General features: G+C 35.5%; 1 protein-coding gene across 3 annotated transcripts in view; it reads left to right on the top strand.

The window, feature by feature from the left end:
* GRIA2 (glutamate ionotropic receptor AMPA type subunit 2) overlaps positions 1-22,904 on the top strand; it is a 156,042-nt gene that overhangs the window by 104,367 nt on the left and 28,771 nt on the right. For all 3 annotated transcript variants that reach the window (XM_007084210.3, XM_007084209.3, XM_007084208.3), the window contains exons 7-11: positions 16,345-16,512; positions 16,766-16,870; positions 17,552-17,662; positions 19,172-19,378; positions 19,885-20,255. In XM_007084210.3, coding sequence (XP_007084272.1) covers positions 16,345-16,512; positions 16,766-16,870; positions 17,552-17,662; positions 19,172-19,378; positions 19,885-20,255 — 962 coding nt within the window. The remainder of the gene's footprint in view (positions 1-16,344; positions 16,513-16,765; positions 16,871-17,551; positions 17,663-19,171; positions 19,379-19,884; positions 20,256-22,904) is intronic.

Raw genomic sequence — 22,904 nt, 5'->3', positions numbered from 1 at the left:
CATCTTTTATTCTCCCCATGGAGACTTTACTTGTTTATTCAGTGTATTTTATTATGTGTCCACCTGCATACATATACTTACCTCCAAATATTAAATGTCTCTGCTGTTGATAGGAAGGTTTGTTTGTTGTTGTTGTTGTTGTTTTTCTTTTTTGGTCACCTTATTGACAGCAGAGACAAGAATGGATCAAAGAAACAGTAAGTGGAATGAGATGATCACATTCTTTATGCAACTAGATTTTTGAAAATTAAGAGCTTCAGAACATAATGCAAAGTAGTTCAAAGGCGTAATGATTTTGTTTGCTTGTTTGTATATTATTAAGCAGATTGTGTATCAACCAGTCAGGGACAGTATTATTTCATTTGCTCTCACAGTTATGTTTATACATCAGAGAGAGGTTTTCTTGTTTTCTGCACATAATGGAAAAAAAAAAAAACCAGATGTGGATGTTTGGCTTTAAATTTGGGTCTGGCTGTGAGACTGGTCCTAGGTAAGGATTGAAGTTCTCTACTTTGGGGTATATAAATGGATCTTGTTAATTTTAAGTTAAATCCCAGACAGCATCTCATAGAATGTTAAAGAATAACCCAGAGTTCATTTTTTTTTTTCTCAAAACTGTGTGGCTTCTTGTTTAGTGACTTTGACTCATACTCCACATTCACACTGCTTATAACAATATTGTGGACTTGTGGGAGTGCCATCATGTAGCAAGGCTGATGAGAAGGAAAATGGACACCTAGTCATTTTGTTGATGTCAGGGTACATCTACACCTGTGCTCAGTAACAGTCTGACTGCTGACCCTTGTTCTGTGGAATTGCAGGTTTCTACCCATCCCAAGATGGTGCCTTTTTAGCTGTCAGATGAACATTGCCTGTGGCATTCATCCCCAAATAGAACTAACATGCTCCTTTTGAATACTCTGGTAGTCATCATGTTCCTCCACTGCTGCCTATCGTGAGGAGGATGAGAGCAAAATGAGAAGATTATTGTCCCAAGGAAGTTGTATCATTGTGGAAGTTCATGGGTCATGCATCAAAATACAAGGCAAACTTGGGGTATGAGACATCTTTGGCAATGCATTCTATTAACAATTTTGCCAGATTCTAGCTCCAGATTTTGCTCTGTTGGAAGCTCGCTCCCTTCCTGCTGTAGCATTTCCCCCTGTAGTGCCTTTCTTTCAGCTGCTTCTGCCAAGTTTCAGAGAGATCGTGATGGCCCTTTGGTGTGCAAACAGCATACATAGGGTTATAAGTTTAAAAAAATGTAGGTTCTGATTCAGTGTTTGACCCCAGTTAAAGATTCAACACCATTTACAAAAACAGCACAGCTTTGGAAACAAAGGCTTCCATAGGAGACATTTTTTACAGCCTTTGAAGCTTGATAAAAATTAGTCTGTGCAACCAAATGGCTTTGGGTAGGAGTTCATCTCAACACAGACATATTGCTCATTTACTAAAGCACCAGGGACTGTATTAAAGAAAAAAAAAAGCTCTTTGATAATCTGTAATCTAATGGAGGAGACTAACATGTCAATAAGCAAATACGATAAGGGATGGTGCATATAAAATATGCCATTTCCCTGCATACGATTAGGGCAATATGGGGGAAGGGATGTGAAGGAGGGCTCTCCGAAGATGGGGCATCTGAGCAGGGGTGTGCCTGGAGAAAAGGGTGTGCCTGTGTGAAGGAGCCTGCACACAGACTCAGAAGTGACACAAGGGCATGACTGAGTCAGGAAACTGTACTTGTTTGTTTCTTTGTTTGTTTGTTTTTTCCACTGTAGGAATTTAAAATATTTAGATTGGGTGGGAGGGACATATTGTGGGAGTTGTCAAGAGATAAGCCTCTTCAACTGTCAACAGACGTAAAAGGTAGGGATTAGAAAACAGGGTTTTCAAGATTTTTTCTGCTTCCATGGGCAGAAGAAAGGAAGAAAGGCCATATAGGGCATGATATAGCATTTTCTAATATAAACAAGTAGCATATTTTCAATATATGATCTCTTTAAGGAAGGAGAGTAAAAATATTTCCCAATGAGATTATTTATTTTTATGTTGTCTTTGGGTCATTGTACCAGGTACATTGCCTGGTCATTTAAATCACATTTTATTATTACTACAATAAAAATTTACATTATAGGCATAAAAATCTGCAAAAATGCAATTCATTACATAAAATTCTCACTATGGCTAGGCTTTGGAAATAATATAAATTATTGCAAATTATAAGAGTATTAAGTAAATCATTGTTTTAAAGTCTTAGTCTTCTCCAAAAGTTAATGAAGCTTCCGTAGTTTCTTCATTAAAACCATTCTTATTTGATGAATAAAAGTAAAATATAAATGTTTCAATATCAACACATGTCAATAACTATGAAATATAAATTACAAATGTTAAATTTCTTCATTCTTATATTCTGTGCAAAAAATAACTCTAGAGTCATGGCACTGAGATTTTAAATCTGGCTCACCAATCCACTAATTTCAGGCAACATTCATTCATTTATTCATTTATCAATTCATTTATCCACTCAATACTTATTTATTGAGTTTTTACTCTGCAGACTGGCACTGTTCTAGGTGTCAGAAATGACAAAGTTCTAGTCTTCGGGGATTTATAGTCTTCAGACTAGAAACCAGCAATTGCCTTTTAGCAAGGATGGAAATTGTCTTAATGACATCCCAAAGTCAATATATTCTAAACTAAACTTTTGATTTCCCACTGCTGCTCCCTCTTCAGCACCTGCAAACTTCCTTCAACAATCTTTCTACCTCATGTGATGACAACTCCATGTTTTCAGTTGTTACTTGACCAAGAACTTGGAAATGGCCTTGACTCCTCTCTTTTCCCTGCAGTCCACATCCAATTGTTCAGGAAATCCTATAGGCTCTGCTGTACTTCTTAACCCCTGTTCTGCAACCACCCTAAATCAATCACCATCGTCTCTCTGCGAGGATTATTGCAATGGTCTCCTAGACTGGTTTCCCCGATTTCACATTTGCCCTTATCTTTCATGTTTGTGGTCCTTTTAAAACATAAATTAACATCATGTCACTGTGCTGCTTTAAGCCCTCCAATAGCCCTCTGTTTCACATGGGGTAAAAGCCAAAGTTATCTCTTTGAGGCCCTAAATACTCTGTCTCCCAGTCACAAGTGACTCATCTCTTGGCATTCTCCCCCTTGCTCATGCAGCTTCAGCTACATTAGCCTTTTTGGTGTTTCTTAAGCATGGAAGGCACTTAGGGTCTTTGTGCTGGCTATTTCCTATTCTGGACTGTTCTCCCCTAAATATCTGCATGGCTAAGCCTACATCACTCTTCAGATCTTTGTTCAAATGCTATCTTCTCAAGGAAGGAAGTGGCAGGCTTTCTCTTTAAAATTGCAATCTTGGGGCACCTGGGTGGCTCAGTCAGTTAAACATCATACTCTTAATTTCAGCTCAGGTCATGATCTCACAGCCATAAGATAGAGCACCACATCAGGCTCCCTGTTGAGCATGGAAACTGTGTGGGATTCTCTCTCTCTGCCCCTCCCCTGCTCATCTCCCTCTCTCTCTCAAAAATAAATAAATAAACATTTAAGAAATAAATAAGTAAAATTGGAATCTCTCCATCCATCAGGGTATGTCCATTGCTAGCTTTCCCTGCTCTAGTTTTTGTCATGATTACCTTCTAGTATACTGCTTTCATAATTAATATATTCATTACATTGTTCATTGTCTGTCTACTCCAACTTGAAAGTAAGTGCCACGGGGGCAGGGATTTCTTTGTTGTTTGTTTACTGATATATTCCAAGCTCCTAGAATGAGGCCTGGCACATAGCTATTTAATAAAGGCTTTAGAGGAAATCAAAGATACTGTAGTAGTACCCATAATAAGCTGGTCTCCTCCAAGGTCTGAAGTAAGAAAAGGCTTTTTTGAGGAAGGAGTAGTGAATTCAAAACTTGAAAGGATGGTAAGGATTAAGAGAGAAAGGACAGTGGCTCCCCATAGAGAAATAGGATATGTAAGGTTCCAGGGCACAGAAAATGTAAATATTTCCATAAGGCCAGAGTTTGGACAGAGGTGTTTTGAGGGAATTCAGACAAATACTTCTTTAGAAATATGTGTTAGCCAAGGGTGCCTGGTGCCTGAGTAGCTCAGTCAGTTGAGCGTCCTACTTCGGCTCATGTCATGATCTCACAGTTCGTGGGTTCGAGACCTGTATTAGGGTCTGTGCTGACAGTGCAGAGCCTTCTTGGAATTCTCTCTCTCTCTCTCTCTCTCTCTCTCTCTCTCTCTCTCTCTGTCTTTCTCTCTGCCCCTCCCCCACTCATACTTTCTCTTTTTCTCAAAATAAATAAATAAACTTAAAAAATAAAAGAGAAATATGTATGATCTAGATTTTGTGTGCCCTGTAGATTTACGAAGGAATTTTTTATCCTATTCAGAGAGCAATAGGGAACAACCAGAGGAGAATGAATATCATGTTTTGATACAAGAAGATTACTGACTACACTACCTGGGTGACAACAAGTTGTAGCCTGTGTATGTGATGGTCCGGTAAGCTTTTAGGAAGATATCACAAACAATCCAGGGAATTCTGAAATGTGGTCATAGCATAAAGATGGAGGGAAATCAATGGACTTGTTACAATCGGCAATTCTTTCAGATCTTCTTATTTGCAAAATAAATGATTATTGCAAGACTCATGATGATTCTTCTATTATATAGGAATATAAATTCAGCTGAGAGATATTTGTGGGTTAAAAACAAGACTCTGAAAGGCAGTGTGTATCTTTTGTATCTTACTGGCCCCAAATCTCATACACTAGTTTGCACACAGTAGACACATAGATATTTATTGAAATGAAGACTAATGAAATGAAAAATATAAACTCTGAAAATAACAAATCACTAAGAAAGGAAAAAAAGTAGTTATCATTGTTATGAAATTTGGTTAAAATTTCTGCTCTGGCATTTGTTATGTCCCTTATTCAGCCCTGGCAGAAAAGTAGTGTTACTTTATTGGTGAAATGTAGAATGACTGTAGTCATCAGACATGAAGCTTCTCGATTTAAATGGGACAATTCAAGTGAGCATTTTGCTTTCCATAAAAAACGTTCCAGAAGAGGCAGATAATGAAGATGATTTGCCACTATCTCAAAAATAATTTATAAATACTTCTATTTTTAGATAGGTTTTCAGTATTTTCAGTGTCTTCAACAACTTGCCAGATTACAACTACCCATTCTATCTTGCACATCGACAATTTGAACCTTAGTTCAATTTTTGTGTCCGTAATATTCTGCTGATGTTAAGGAATTCAACAATAATACGTGACTGACATTTTTGTGGCACTTTAAATAATGACTTTCCCACCAGAATCTCATTTTACTCAGGAAACGACTGAAAGCACAGACCCAAACTTTTTTAATTGCTGTCCTAAGAGAGTTATTAGGCCTGTCTGAAAATAGCATCATCTTTTTCAGTTTTGTAATTAGCACCGTGCATTATATAGTACCCTGGTGACTTAATAGAATTAATTCTGCTTCTTGAACATTTTAACTGACCAAAACCACTGCTAACACGTCAGTGTCCCCTACTCCTACTATTATTTTACCACACAACATCCTAGAGGTTTGACATGTTTAGTTCCTTATATTGTAGGTTTAATTGATTTTTTTTGTCTTTTTATTTTATTTTAGTTATTTTTTTTAATATAATTTATTGTCAAGTTAGCTAACATACAGTGTATACACTGTGCTCTTGGTTTTGGGGGTGGATTCCCGTGATTCATCACTTACATAACAACACCCAGTGCTCATCCCAGCAAGTGCCTCCTCAATACCCATCACCCATTTTCCCCTCTCCACCGTCCTCCCATGGACCCTCAGTTTGTTCTCTGTATTTAGGAGTCTCTTACGGTTTGCCTCCCTCTCTGTTTGAAACTATTTTTTCCCCTTCTCTTCCCCCATGGTATTCTGTTAATGTTTACAGCAGTGCTTTCAACAATAGCCAAATTATGGAAAGAGCCTAAATGTCCATCAACTGATGAATGGATAAAGAAGATGTGGTACACACACACACACACACACACACACACACACACAATGGAATGTATGCAATTGGCAAAGAGAAAGAATGAAATCATGCCATTTGCAGCAATCTAGATGAAACTGGAAGGTATTATGCTGAGTGAAATAAGTCAGTCAGAGGACAGATATTATATGTTTTCACTCATATGTGGATCTTGAGAAACTTAACAGAAGACCATGGGGGAAGGGAAGAGGGGGAATATAGTTACAATTAGAGAGGGAGGGAGGCAAACACAAGAGACTCTTAAATGCAGAGAACAAACTGAGGGTGGATGTGGGGGTGGGGGAGAGGGGAAAATGGGTGATGGACATTGAGGAGGGCACTTGGGATGAGTAGTGGATGTTATATGTAAGCCAATTTGACAATAAATTATATTTAAAAAAAGTTTCTCAAGTTCCACATATGAGCGAAAACATATGATATCTGTCTTTCTCTGACTGACTTATTTCACTTACCATAATACCCTCCAGTTCCATCCACGTTGTTGCAAGTGGCAGGATTTCATTCTTTCTCATTTCCAAGTAGTATTCCATTGTGTGTGTGTGTGTGTGTGTGTGTGTGTGTGTGTGTATCTATATATCTATATGTCTATATATCTATATAGACATATAGATATATAGATATATAGATATCTATATATAGATATCTATATATATAGACATATAGATATATAGATATATAGATATATAGATATCTCACATCTTCTTTATCCATTCATCAGATGATGGACATTTGGGCTCTTTCCATAATTTGGCTATTGTTGAAAGCACTGCTATAAACATTGGGGTACATGTGCCCCTATGAATCAGCACTCCTATATCTTTTGGATAAATTCCTAGTAGTGCTATTGCTGGGTCGTACGGTAGTTCTATTTTTAATTTTTTAAGGAACCTCCACACTTTTCCAGAGGGGCTGCACCAGTTTGCATTTCCACCAACAGTGCAAGAGGGTTCCCATTTCTCCACATCCTCGCCAGCATCTGTCGTTTCCTGAGTTCTTAATTTTAGCCACTCTGACCGGTGTGAGGTGGTATCTCAGTGTGGTTTTGATTTGTATTTCCCTGATGAGGAGTGATGATGAGCATCTTTTCATGTTATCCATGTTCAGTTAGCCATTTGAGTTGTCTTCTTTGGAAAAGTATCTATTCATGTCTTCTGCCCATTTCTTCACTGGATTATTTTTCAGGTGTTGAGTGTGGTAAGTTCTTTATAGATTTTGGATACTAACCCTTTATCTGATATGTCATTTGCAAATATCTTCTCACATTCTGTCATTTACCTTTTAGTTCTGTTGATTGTTTCCTTTGCAGTGCAGAAGCTTTTTATCTTGATGAGGTCCCAACAGTTCATTTTTGCTTTTATTTCCCCTGCTTTCAGAGATGTGTCAAGCAAGAAATTGCTGCGGCTGAGGTCAAAGAGGTTGTTGGCTGTTTTCTCCCCAAAGTTTTGATGGTTTCCTTTCTCACATTTAGGTCTTTCACCCATTTTGAGTTTATTTTTGTGTGTTGTGTAAGAAAGTTGTCCAGTTTTATTCTTCTGCATGTTGCTATCCAGAGACTGTTTTTTTGTTTGTTTGTTTTTGTTTTTGTTGTTTTGTTTTTTTCCATAGAATACTTTCCTGCTTTGTCAAAGATTAGTTGGCCATACATGTCTGGGTCCAATTCTGTGTTCTCTATTATATTCCATTGGTCTCTGTGTCTGTTTTTTGCCAATACTATACTGTCTTGATCATTACAACTTTATAGTAGAGGCTAAAGTCTGGGATTGGGATGCGTCCCACTTTGGTTTCCTTATTCAACATTACTTTGGCTATTTAGGGTCTTTTGTGGTTCCATACAAATTTTAGGATTGTTTGTTCTAGCTTTGAGAAGAATGCCATTGCAATTTTGATTGAGATTGCATTGAATGTGTAGATTGCTTTGGGTAGTATTGACATTTTAACAATATCTCTTCTTCCAATCCATGAGCATGGAATGTTTTTCAATTTCTTTGTGTCTTCCCCAATTTCTTTCATAAGTTTTCTATAATTTTCAGCATACAGTTCTTTTACATCATTGGTTAGGTTTATTCCTAAGTATTTTATAGTTCCCAGTGCAATTGTAAATAAGATCGATTTCTTGATTTTTCTTTCTGTTGCTTCATTATTGGTATATAGAAATGCAACCCATTTCTGTATATTGATTTTATGTCCTGTGACTTTGCTGAATTCATGTGCCATTTCTAGCAGTTTTTTGGTGGTCTTTTGGGTTTTCCATGTAGATTATCATGTCATCTATGAAAAGTGAAAGTTTGACTTCTTTGCCAATTTGGTTGCCTTTTATTTCATTTTGTTGTCTGATTGCTGAGGCTAGGACTTCCCCAAAGCCAGAAGAAGAGAATTAATAAAGATTAGGGCAGAAATGAACAATATAGAATCCAAAAAAAAAAACAGTTGAACAGAGCAATAAATCTTAAAGCTGTTTTTTCTGAAAAAATAAACAAAATTGATAACCCCCTAGCCAGACTTCTCAAAAAGAAAAGAGAGAGAACCCAAATAGATAAAATCATAAGTGAAAGAGGAGAGATCACAACCCACACAACAGAAATACAAACAATTATTAGAGAATACTATGAAAAATTATATGCCAACAAACTGGACAACCTGGAAGAAATGGACAAATTCCTAGACACCCACACACTACCAAAACTCAAACAGAAAGAAATAGAAAATTTGAACAGACCCATAACCAGCAAAGAAATTGAGTCAGTTATCAAAAATCTCCCAACAAATAAGAGTCCTGGGCCAGATGGCCTCCCAGGGGAATTCTACCAGACATTTAAAGCAGAGTTAATACCAATCTTTCTCAAGCTGTTCCAAAAAATATAAACGGAAGGAAAGCTTCCGGACTCCTTCTATGAAGCCAGTATTACCTTGATTCCCAAACCAGTCAGAGACCCCACTAAAAAGGAGAACTACAGGCCAATATCACTGATGAACATGGATGCAAAAATTCTCAACAAGAGTATATTAAAAGAATTATTCACCATGATCAAGTGGGACTCATTCCTGGGCTGCAGGGCTGGTTCAGTATTTGCAAATCAATCAGTGTGATACATCACATTAATAGAAGGGATAAGAACCATATGATCCTGTCAATAGATGCAGAAAAAGGATTTGACAAAATACAGCATCTTTTTTAATAAAAACCCTCAATAAATTTGGGATAGAAGGACATACCTTAACATCATAAAAGCCATATATGAAAAGCCTACAGTTAATATCATCCTCAATGGAGAAAAACTGAGAGCTTGCTGAGATCAGGAACACAATAGGGATGTCTACTCTCACCACTATTGATTAATTGATTTTTAAAATTTATTAATTTACTTTAATTTTTGAGAGAGACAGAGACAGTGTGAGCGGGGGAGGAGTGGAGAAAGAGAGAGAGAATCCTAAGCAGGCTCTGTGCTATCAGCACAGAACCCGATTTGGATCTGGAACTCAGGAAGCCATGAGATCATGGCCTGAGGCAAAACAAGAGCCAGAGGCTTAACTGACTGAACCATCCAGGCACCACTTTATAGTCTGTGGTTTAAAAAGTGTGTATATGGCTGAAATAAGCCCTTAAATTAAAATTTTGATATGGATATTTTATAAAAAGTGATTGAAAAATAATGCATTGCACTATTCAAATGTAAATTATGGCATTAAATCATATTACTTTGTAAATGTATATTACAGGATTAAAAAGGCACTACTACTATATAATAATAAGTCTCAATATCTGGGTTCATCTCATTTCCACATTCCTTCATCTATAAAGGGAATAAATTTAGGTGATCTCAGCTCAGATTCCTCTAATGCCATGATTATGTGAAGTGCTGATTAGGCATTCAGTAAAACATACATGAACAGTTCTAATTTTTGCTGAATCTGTGCCACCTCAAATGGTTCCTTTGTCTCTCAAAAATTGTAGTGACTTGCAAGCAGTCATCTCCGAACTTGAGAAATTGAAATCAAATCCTAAATAACCTTGGAACATATCTGTTTTCTTCTTACTGGATTATAAAAGATAAGGAACTTTCACGTTGTTAGAAGATTCCTAGAAAGTGGGGAGACTCAGGGAGGAATTTATGCAACCAACAAAGTAAGAGATCTGCCTCTTAGTCTCTTCCAACTGATGGGTGAATCAAAACCAGCTTTTTTTCCATCTTGATGAACCTAATTAGTTTTATCTGAAAATTTGGGTTCTTAAGTGAATGCAAAGTTTTAGAAGATTAAAAGTATTGGTCGTTAAGCAAGACTTTCAGTCAGAGTCAGTAGCCCCACTGGATAATTTAGGTAAAAAATATGTAGTTTTTTAATGTATTCCTTTCACATGAAAAATCTTTCTTCATGGTGGACTAAAAATTATTTTTATTATTCAGGAAGAATAATAAAGGATGTTAATTTTGATTTCTTACCAATGGAGTTGGCTTTTTCACCCACGGAAATGTGATACAGCCAGTGTGCTTACTAAAGATGTTGATTATTTTTAAATTTTGTAATTAAGATTTAACTTTTTTAGAGCAGTTTAAGGTTCACACTAAAATTGAGCAGAAAATGCCGAGAATTTCCATATACCTCTGCCCCCAGACCTGCATAGCCAACTCCAATATCAAGTTCACTCACCAGAGTGATTCATTTGTTAGAATTGATGACCCTGCTTTGATATATCATAGTTGCCCATAGTCCATAGTTTACATTATGGTTCATCTTAGTGTGTACATTCTGTGGGTTGGCACAAATGTGTAATAACATGCTTCCATCATTATAGTTTCATAGTGAATATTTTCACTGCTCTGAAAATCTTCTGTGCTCTACCTATTTATCTCTCCTCCCACTCCTGGCAAACACTGATCTTTCACTGTCTCCATAGTTTTGCCTTTTCTAGAATGTCATATAGTTGGATTCATACAGTATACTGCCTTTTTAGATTGCCTTTTTTCACTTAGTAATGTACATCCAAGTTTCTTCCATGTCTTTTTATGGCTTGATAGCTCACTCATTTTTAGCACTGATAATATTCCATTGTCTGCATGTACCACAATTTATTCATCCAAACATTTACCGAAGGATATCCTGGTGGCTTCAAATTTTGGCAATTACGAATAAAGCTACCATGAATATCTATGCACTGGTTTTTGAGTGGAAATATGGTTTAGACTCCTTTGGGTAAATACCAAGTAGTGCAATAGCTGGATCATATGGTACGAGTATGTTTAGTTTTGTAAGAGACTGGTAAACTGTCTCCCAACGTGGCTGTACCATTTTGCGTTCTCACCAGCAACAAATGAGCATTCCTGCTGCTTCACTGATGCTGAGTTTCTGTGATGATATCATAACTTTATGCAGTAAAGTTTCAAAGGGCACGTGTTCAACAAGTTTTACACAGCCTTATCACAGACAGCTCTGGAAAAGTCCAGAGTGCAATTAAATTTGAAATTAATGCAAATGAATAAACTTAAGTTTATAATATATCTCCTAATACTGTTCATTTTTTTATGGCTCTAGGTGATTCTTGGTCATTGCCCAGAATATATAAACAAATAAAAAGACTTTCTCAAGTTTTTCTTATAGGTTTACTTATTTTTCTTAGAGCTCATCATTTTTGACCATTTTGATAAATTTGTAAAATGAAGAAATTGAGAGGTATATTATAAAATTCTTTAGGGAAATATCATTTGGTGTATAATAACTTTAATCAAATAAGGGATGCCACTTAAAAATGAGTATATAAATTTTTTCAGGCCATAAAACTTTTAACAGCCCAAAGTATGTTACACAAGACATTATTTTTATGGAAAATAATTGGTGTTAAGGAAATTTTTAAAATGGTAATTTATTTGGACAATGAATGTTCTTCAGACAAAGCTAAACTGGGATTGTCACTGCAGGATTTCTCAGGGCTTTTAATACGCCAACGTGAGAATAATTTTCTGAACTTCTTGAACCATAGACTCTTTTGTAGATTAGGATAGTGGTTTTCAAAACATCAAAACAAGCTAGTTTCATACCCGGACAGATAGTAATACAAGGAAAAAAGAAAGCAAACACACTGGCTAATAACTTGTATTTTTTAGCACATTTTATAATTCACCTGGCTTCTCATTTCCTATAACTCTACTCATTTGATGTGGTGTTTGCCAAACAAGGGGACCCACTGTCCTAGTGTGCTTGGTACTGAGGAGTTTCCTGGGATTGCAGACTTTCTGCTTAAAATGGGGATACTATGGCCAAACCAGGCTGGTTGAGCACTGTCATTGGAGCACCATCATTTCTCCAGAAACACAGAGATCTGAATTCAAACTCCACCTGCCTCATTTGTGACCCTGGGAAAAATATAACATGTTAACTTGAAATATTCATCTCTAAAACTGAAATAAAAATATTTGTGGCATCGACTTTTTAAAAAGGACTTGCTAGGAAACCACTCAGCTCAGGTTTGGCATGTAGAGAACTTGGTCGACATGAATTCTTTCTCCCTCATGAGCTTTTCCAATACTACTATGACATAAGAGAGACGTTGCTTTCCTTATTTCATTGGTAAGAAACCTTGGACACTCTTACTTTTCTTAACTTGCCCAAGACAACTGAGTAGTAAATGATAACATCAGGACTTAGGCTCTGTCTTCTGATGGTCCATTCAATGCTTTCTAAACTATATACAATCCAATTTCAAATGTCAAGGAAAATTTCAAAAATGACCATTTACAGCAAGGTTTCTAACACTTTCATTATACCTAAAGCCCAGTACTTTTTCTTGGAATAATTGTTTTGTTTGTTTTAGCACAGTGCAGATAACATGTTTAGGAGGAGGTGCTATCATAATAATGACCCATAAAATGTTATATTATAGCCTATTTATCCTTTTTGTATGTTCATTGAATTCTAATGTACATAGAACTTCTTTTTATTCCCTCTTTTTCGACTGTCAGAAAACCGTTTTCTGGTCCCAGTGATTATGGTAATGTATTATTGAATAATGTCTGATGACTGTTGGGCATAACAAACATGTTTAAAATGTGTATTTCATTTTATATTTGAAAAATAAGTCTCAATAAATCTAATTTAAAATGGAATAAAAAGTGCATTTGGAAAATGGACCATAAAAACGTTTCCCAGATTTCTTCTTTAAAGTGTGGATATGATGCAATTGTGATATGAGTGCTGCAAGACATAATGGCCCCCACTGAATTATAAATTTCCAACTCAGCTGAGGGATTTCACAGAACATAAACACCGGGGCAGAGATGATGCATTTGTTTTCAAGGAAGGAGATAGTTACATTGGCATCATGTTCCCTTCAAATTAATTTGCACCTAGTTTAGTGAATGGTAGAATAAAACTGAAATATCTAACAATCCAATCAAAAATATGAATATATTTGTTTAGAAAAATAAACGAGCCACATATGTGGCACATAAACAAAAAGGAACTCTGGAGACAGTGTCTGTTTATTTTCTCTCAGTCCAGAATTGTGTTTCTATGATTGTGACTTTTAATTAAGAATGATAATAGGCTGGAGACTTGATTAAATTTGAACATTTGAAAAAGGTTGAAAGGATTTTCTCTTCTTAGTATGCTCATGCTCTGAATCATAATTGTAACATGCTGCACAGACATAAATGCTTTAGTTCATTCAACCTAATATTATTTTTTAATGTAGTTCACCAACATCTATAGACCTCTAAAGCATTTAGCAGATGACTTTATAGATTTCTCATAGTAATGTGAACAAGCTGACTCAAAGAAGATTTTGGCTTTTAACTATTATCGTAACTTTTTAATAGACGTTGCAATACTTCTGTTTTTACACATCCGATTTATTCAATTTAGCTCTGTTTCCTATTCAGTGACCTAGACTTTATTTTAAGAATCATACTGTCAATGAACTAACTGATGTAGAAGAAGGCAAAAAAATCATTTTTTTTTCCTCAAGGAGAATAGAAACAAACATATATGTATGCCAGATAAATTCTGGTGTGTTATCTTATTTCTCCAGGTCTTTGCTTAAGTAGATATGATATAAAACAGTGCCTTTGATATAATACAGGTTTTCTTAAAAGAGTCCATGAATATTCTAGAACACTTGGAAAAGAAATATAATAATATGTTTCCTATTATTATAATCATTTTGTTTATTTTTCTTTCCCTTATTTGTTGAAGGTATATTACTATTTTTTAATCAGTCTCATTTATCAATGAAGAAGGGTTTTTAAAAAATTTAGTTGTAGTAATATTTTCACTAATTTTATAATTGACATTCATATTGTTATATAACCTTCATTAGTGTCACTTTTTAATGGCTGCATAATACTTTCTTAAGGCAGAAAGTATAGTATTAAACTTCCTCTACTGTCAGAAATTTAGGTTGATTCTAAATCTAGTTGGACCTCTTACATACTATATTTTGCTAATTCCTCACATGTACAGTTTGAAGAAAAAGGTTGCAGATTTTTGGAAAAAATGGTGATGGGTTTTATTTAGATCTGTATAGCTGATCAGATATTTGTAAGAAACTCAAGTACAAGCATCCAGAAGATCATCTAAATATGTAAAGGACTCACAGATAGGCCTGCAATGACATTGTTTAACAGGTATCACATGAGAAGAAATAAGTAAGAAAACCTAGAGGCAAATATGAATATCTTATTATAGTTTATAGCACTCAGTCACAGAGCACATGGCATCCAAACCATTTTCTCTTTTTCTTCTTCCTACCAACTTTCCCATCAAATTTGACTCATTTGTGTGATCAAATGAAAACAATTCACCAAAACTAATTCACGCAAAGATTGAATGACTGATAACCTTACACTGCCATTTTCTCATTTAAAAAAATGGAGGCTCAAGAAATTTCTGGATGCATGAAGGCAATGATTCATATGACATAAACTATTTTTCATTTGCCTTATTGTAATATCTCTCATTTAAAAGGATAAACCAGACAGACATCTATCCACCATCAGACCAATTTATAACACTATAATAGGTAGATAGCAGTTATCTATTTATATAATCTTTTCACTGGACTGGAAGAGAATATGAGTCCTATAAAGAGTCCCAGGGTCCATGTCAAGATCTCTGAACCCCTTACCTGAATTCTTTCCTTCCTTCTAAATCTTTACAATAGATGTCACAGAGAATGTGTGCTCTTGGCAGTTTTATGGTTGAAAGATAAAAGTTTTCTGTCTTATGGCTTCTATTTTTTCAGTGACATGTAAGGCAAGATGCATAGCTGTGGATATTAGAGAAGGGAATGTATAAAATAATAATTTTGAGAGTGGAGGAACTAATTTACTAAAGAAGTGAGGGGGATTACTTGGAAATACTAAGTACCCATTTGGGATTTGTGGTCAAGAATTTTTGTATCTCAAATTCAGTATGATACTGCATTTTTTACCCAGATTCACTATACTTTTGTTACTTACAGATTGAAAAATACTTAATAGCAGAAATTTCTTCAGCATTCATTAAAGCTGTTGTGTTAAAATATGGTTTATCGTTAACAATAGTAGCATGATGCATTTGATAGATGGAGGTATATATACATGCATCAAGTAATACTGATCTAGCCACTGACAATGCTTAGCACAATTAATACCTTTTTTTTACATTTGGCCCCCAGATCCTGCAATAATACTACTGTCCTACTGGGATCTGAATACCATAAGTTTGGAACCAATCTTACCATAAACTGTTGAGGCATGAAGGGGACGTAGAAATTATGAAATTTGATGGTTCTATTTGATTACCATAATCACTGAGGGGATCTTAAAAACAAACATTGCAAAGATTATTGCAGATCTATGGGAGCATCACTGAGGTAGAATTAGACACTTAAACCAATCAATATTCTTTCCCTATTGTCAAATGTACCTCTCGTTAGTGGTAGGATATTTATTTGTTAATTTGATCATTTCCTATATCCCCAAATCAGGCCATCGAGTGATGCTCTAAAAAGAAATTCGTTAGGAAAGAAAAGAAACAATTTTGAAAGTTGTCACCTGAAATAACTGAGACGTTAACATAATGGGAGATGCTTACGGTCAAGAACACACTCTACAGTCCCAATGTTCCGTATTACCTCTATTAGATTCTTAGACTTCTAGATGCAGGAATGGTTTCTAAGTTCTTGGACTGTGAACTGGTATTGTAGGTGGCCGGCTGCAGTCTAGATGGCCAGTGTGCAGTGAACCTTGGAATTTTTTTCCCATTCTTATGAAGTGTGTGTGATGCTTTTCAGTATACTTCTGCTCTGACCTACGACGCTGTTCAAGTGATGACTGAAGCTTTCCGCAACCTACGGAAGCAGAGAATTGAAATCTCCCGAAGGGGAAACGCGGGAGACTGTCTGGCAAACCCAGCAGTCCCCTGGGGACAAGGCGTAGAAATAGAAAGGGCCCTCAAACAGGTTAGTCACTCAAAATGATTATGAATGTGAGTTAACAACGGACACTGTAGTTTTCTACTACATTAGTCTCCTTGTTATGTGTAATATAAAGTGAATAGTATTTCCTGACTGCACAAAGGTAGGTTGAAGAGTGAAAAACAACCTTATAAATGTTGTTTTCTCGACTGGAGCCCAGTGAGAGTAATCTGTACCCCGTTTGTATCTTTGCTTGAAGTAAATTGATAACTGTGATGCTTTCCCATTTCCTCATTAGGTTCAGGTTGAAGGTCTCTCAGGAAATATAAAGTTTGACCAGAATGGAAAAAGAATAAACTATACAATTAACATCATGGAACTCAAAACTAATGGGCCCCGGAAGGTAAATCATTAGGGATCTAAAGGCAGTTTTCTCTGTGTGAGGAGGTGAGTTAATTACCCATCACCTCTTCTTCCGAAGAGTCCTGGAAAAGTGTATTCACGTAGGTAGAGTTTAACTACTTCCAGAAACAGATGTATTTTAAAATGTTTTGTTTCCTAAATATAATCAATTCCTTTCTGGTAAGTAACACTGAAATGTAATCTTTAAACAACTGTGAATAGAACTCTTTATATGTATTTTTTTCTATCAAGGTATAAGAAGTTTAATGAGAAGAGAAAGAGCTATTGCTGACAGTTTATGGTTCAGAAGACAAAACATAGCTGGTGCAAATATGCGTTAACGTTTTAGCTCAACACCTTCCTTTTAACGGTTATGGATACAGTGTCATTGCTTGGATTTTATTTCTATTTCTATACGCTCACTCCCAAACAGATTACCCTGGGAAAACATAAGAAACGGACATGAAGAAACAAGCTGTTTTTAAGAATTGTTTTTGTTTCATTGTTTATATAAGCCCTATTTCTATCAGAGTCACATATATCAAAGACACATGTCTGTTTAGAAGAAGCCTAGTTAATGTAGATGTAACTTTGGATGCAGACATGAGTTTGAAATTATTAAATTCTTGGCTGAAAGAAAGATCACTTATCCATGTGCCTATCTTTCTGTAACCTTTTTCAGATTGGATACTGGAGTGAAGTAGACAAAATGGTCGTTACCCTTACTGAACTCCCCTCTGGAAATGATACCTCTGGGCTCGAGAATAAGACTGTTGTTGTCACTACAATTTTGGTAATTAGCTACAGATGCCTATGCTTTACTTTAGTTTTTCTTATGGAAAACATCTGCCAACTAGAATTGCTGTTTGCATTTGAGGATAACTGATGCAGTGCTGCTTTGGCACCATTTTAATCACGTATAGTATATTTACTCTGTCAAAAGGACTACACAGGCATTAAGCAAAGCATTCAAAATATTTCCTATCCTCTTCAATACTGAAATTTAGCTTGACGGGTAATTCATACACTGGTGCATCACTAAGTGTGAACAACTCGGGAAAGTCTTGAAGAGCGTTCCTTGTATTTCCTCAAGTGCTTTACCTTTCACTTCCCATGCAGTTGTGGGTACATTCTCTTTTTACATTTGTTACATGGTCTAGTAGCAGTGTCAATATCTTTTTCTTTATAATATAAGATGAAATTCTTAAAGATAAAGATAATCTCCCTTTTTTTAAACCCCCAAACTCAACACAGTCGTTAGCACATAGCCAGTGCTGAATGAATGAGACAAAACTGAACTGAATCTTGAACATCTAGGCTTTGGATAGATGGAAGGAAGATGTAGATCCTCGTGACAAGCTGTTAGTGAAATGAAATGGAGGAAATGGGGTTCACTAATAGTACATGGTTTTATGACAAAACAGTTGTATTTTGTTTTATTAAGCAGTGATATAGTAAACTTGTGGGATTCATTATTCTGACAATATTGAGAAGAAAAACAGATAGGTTAATAAAATAAGAGATCTGGATAAAAACATTGGCATTTGGAAATATATTAATAAGGGTAAGTAAGCTAGACATTTGAGGGATTTTGCCTTAATCATGCCATTGAGAGGAACTGTATCACTGAGCCCCCAAATATGCTTGGTGCCACTTTCCAGGGGAGGATATTGGGCTATTTTGAATCATTTTCATACCTCCCTTTTCTTATGTTTACAGGGGGAAGCTGCTCTCTATCCTTGGAATATAATTTTAGGATAGAATATCTCATAGATGAAGTGAGACATGAAATGTCAGAGGGTGGCATCAGCATATGACCACGCCAGTGATTGTTTTAGTCTGTGCATCACTGACCATGAGCCTCATGTCCCCATGAACCTCACCCTTGAAGAAACAGTACACAGAGTTTTGGGTGAATGCTGTTTCTTGAGGACAGCATAACCTTAACATAAGAGCATGGTGGATCCAGAGTTGAATAAAACAGATGTTGAGCAGCATAATTCCCCTCTAAGCTCTAGGAGTTAACAAGCATGACAAGGGGACAAGCCAACAGTTTGTGCTTTTGAGTTTCTTATTTACTTTTTTGTGGCTAGGTACAAACCATATTAATAAACTATAACGGTAGACATTTGATAACCTTTTCCCAAAAGTATCACGCTTAGATATTTTTCGCTAATATTGTCCGCCATTTATATTCTACAATTTCTCTGGCTAACAGGTAATAATTAAACCAGAAGACTTGATTCAGTGAGAGTAGTTACACAGCTATTTTTATCAATGAAAGCACTGTCTTTCCATATAGGAATCTCCATATGTTATGATGAAGAAAAATCATGAAATGCTTGAAGGCAATGAGCGTTATGAGGGCTACTGTGTTGACTTGGCTGCAGAAATCGCCAAACATTGTGGGTTCAAGTACAAGTTGACAATTGTTGGGGATGGCAAGTATGGGGCCAGGGATGCTGACACGAAAATTTGGAATGGGATGGTTGGAGAACTTGTATATGGGGTAAGTATAGCTCTTCTCCCAAATAAAGTCATTCAAGTGAACTTTTGTTGACAGAATGCCTCCCTTCCCTGCAAAGTGCCTATATCTGAGGTTGTTGGTTTCCCACATTACTTAAGAATATTATTCTATTTCCTTGTGAACATCTGAAGATTAAGGATGAAGTCAGAAGCACACACGCACACTAAATGAGACAGGCCTTCTATCTGTCTTGAGGCCTATGGGCCATATGCATTGTTCAGAGGCAGCAAAGGCACAGACGCAGTGTAGGGATGTAATTATAAAAATCAAGTCAGATGGGTGTACTGTGTATTTATAAAAAGGAGGGATATTTGGAGAACAGACTGGTTTTTGTTTGTTTGCTTATTCTTTACTGGGACATTACCAGGGAAATAATTATTGACATTTCCCTTATTTCCTTTCCTTCCCTTTTGATCCAATACTGTAAGCATGATTCCTTTTTTGACCATGACTCCAGGTACTATTACTTTCATTTGTTTCCCTTACAGAAAGCTGACATTGCAATTGCTCCATTAACTATTACCCTTGTGAGAGAAGAGGTGATTGACTTCTCAAAGCCCTTTATGAGCCTCGGGATATCTATCATGATCAAGAAGCCTCAGAAGTCCAAACCAGGAGTGTTTTCATTTCTTGATCCTTTAGCCTATGAGATCTGGATGTGCATTGTTTTTGCCTACATTGGGGTCAGTGTAGTTTTATTCCTGGTCAGCAGATTTAGCCCCTACGAGTGGCACACTGAGGAGTTTGAAGATGGAAGAGAAACACAAAGTAGTGAATCAACTAATGAATTTGGGATTTTTAATAGTCTCTGGTTTTCCTTGGGTGCCTTTATGCAGCAAGGATGCGATATTTCGCCAAGGTTGGTCACTCACCTGCTTCAACTTTGTGCATTTTAGGTCTCAAGTGGATATTCATGGTGTTTATGAATTCACTTAAAGAAGTAAACAGCTGCCGACTACCTGCCCAAGCAGTTTGAGACTCTTAAGGACAGGCTTTTACCATCGGCATAAGCCTGTGAAATATTTGAGCAATGTTCTTTGAATGTTGAGCATATATTTCCTGGTGAAATTATACACACCATGGAGAGGCTATAAAATGCATAAGGTTCCTATCATTCCATGCCTTCTTGGAGGGGTACCGTGTTTTTGCTGCATATTCTCATTTTACAGTCATCTGTGTGTTGATCCACAGACCTGTATATGGGAAAATGGGCAACATTACTTATTAACTACAAAAACAAAAAGTTGTTTACAAAACTTCATTGGCACACATCCCATCTCTTTTATTTTCCCATTATTAGCTCATGCAAATGGTATCATAAAGGTATTATAAAACTTGTTTTTTTTTTTTAAAGGTTAGGTCATTGGATTAAAGGGAATATACAGTAACATATTTCCCAAGTATATAGAAATACATGGCTGGGTAATAATGATGATTGATTCATTACAAAGACTTGTGCCATAATGAATAGTAATTCACACACGTAATGGAACAAATTTATGCACCTCTAGTCTCATTATGATATATTAATTCCTGCATTAGAATCCCTAAATATAACAAATATGTCACAAAATACATTTTGCCTTTGTTCATGTGACATACATGAATAAGAATGATAGCCATACCTGGTGCTTAAGAAGAATAAATTATACTTTTTCTAATGTGATTCTTTTCACATTTAAAGCCAAATTTATTTATCTTCTGGCACATTTTAATCTAGGTGTGATTACCCTCCTTTGATTCTATGGGATATTTTAATGACTAGTGAAAGGGGTGACTTTTCTAATGCTATTTCATTATATTGTTAGTTTTTGAGCACTTTGGAGATAAGTGATTAATTTCAGAAAACTATGTGAGAAACTCAAAATATATGTACCTTCTTGCAGTCTTTTTTTGTATATTCCACCCAGTGAGATCAATTAAATATATCTTGTATGTAGAAATTATTAGTGGCTTACTTCTCTGTTAGTAGGACACATTGTTAAGAATTATCTGGACTTTAACAAATCTTAATTCCATAAAATTCCCTGTGACATTATGAAATATGCCAATGTTATTTGCATGGCATATATGTGTAATAACTTTAATATATAATGATATAGAATAATATAGAAATATAGAATAATTGTATATAAAATAATACATAATTATGGTGACCTCTGACAAAATATATAAGATTCATAGTTTTATATTTAGTTTATCTGATTTAAGTTAAAGACATAAAGAGAATTTTTTAATAATGAGGGAGAAAATCCTAACCAAACGGAGATTTCTGAGAATACTCTGGTCCATAAATAATAATAAAATTATTCATCTTTGGTAAGAAAGCTACTGAAGTATAAAACTACTTTATTCCTGAGATATAAGGCAATTATCCTAGGGTAACATAAACTATGCTCTGCCTTTTGAATAAGTAAGGAGAAGCATATGAGGTTCATTATAAAGTAAAACGTATTGATCCAGATTCCCATATGTCGATCCTTAGGTTTGCGATCCTCACGCATCATGGCTCTGAAGTTATTTGTTTTGGTGTCCAGTGCTTATCAAGGCCCAGAAAACATATGTATAGGGACTGAAGCACAGGCACCTTTCATAATCTGTGTTACCCCAGTGTCCACCATGGCATACAGATAAGGTCTAAATTTCAATGAGCCTGTTTCCTAAAATATGGCCTTTTTTTCTGTGCTCTTGATTTCATTCATGAGTCATGACTTACTACAATTACACATGCAATAATTTTTATGTCCTGCTAAGATTTTATATAGAATATTTTTTCTTGCCATCAACTGATTTATTTTTTTGCCACAGAGTATATATGAACAAAAATTTGCTTTATTAAAAAATTTTAAGTGTACATATCTTTCATTCCGTGTTATATGTGCATTTAAAAATTGAACATACTGGACGATATTGGAAAATTTAATGATTTTTTTAAACAAACCAAACTACTTTTTTTGCAATGTAATGGTGGTGACCCCAGTGTAGAAAAGAATAGAAAAGCCTTGTATCTAATGATGATGATGATGATGATGATGCATGAAATGCACAGATCACTTTGAAATGCTCTTTAAATATCTTCAAAGATATTTATCACCTCTTTTCAAGTAAAATATTATGTGGAACTATATTATTAATATTAATAGAACATTTAAATTTTAATCTGGAACGATTTATTGAACTGAATTGGTCATTTGCCCGAAATTAAGTTTAGAATATATTAACTATAGTTTTCCAAAGACTAGAACCACAGAAATTTTAAGAGTAAAAGGCTGTAAGTTGACTTTTATTCTCCTGCTTGCCTCTGTTTTTATCCCCAATATCTCAAAAGGATTGAAATGAATAAAAATACCATTCTTAAAATAATTATTTAATAGAGATTTAAAGGAAATGATAAAATACGTATGTTTATTTGCTTCTTTAGGGCAGATACAGAGAGGTGAAGGTTGCTTTTAGTTTTGTTTTGTTTTGTTTTACTTTTTTTTTTTACAGAAACCATTTTTGTCTGTCA

The sequence above is a fragment of the Panthera tigris genome, chromosome B1 (assembly GCF_018350195.1).
Source record: "Panthera tigris isolate Pti1 chromosome B1, P.tigris_Pti1_mat1.1, whole genome shotgun sequence".
Lineage (NCBI taxonomy): Eukaryota > Metazoa > Chordata > Mammalia > Carnivora > Felidae > Panthera > Panthera tigris.
The sequence above is the reverse complement of the archived record's forward strand: the minus strand, read 5'-3'. Positions and strand labels throughout refer to the sequence as shown.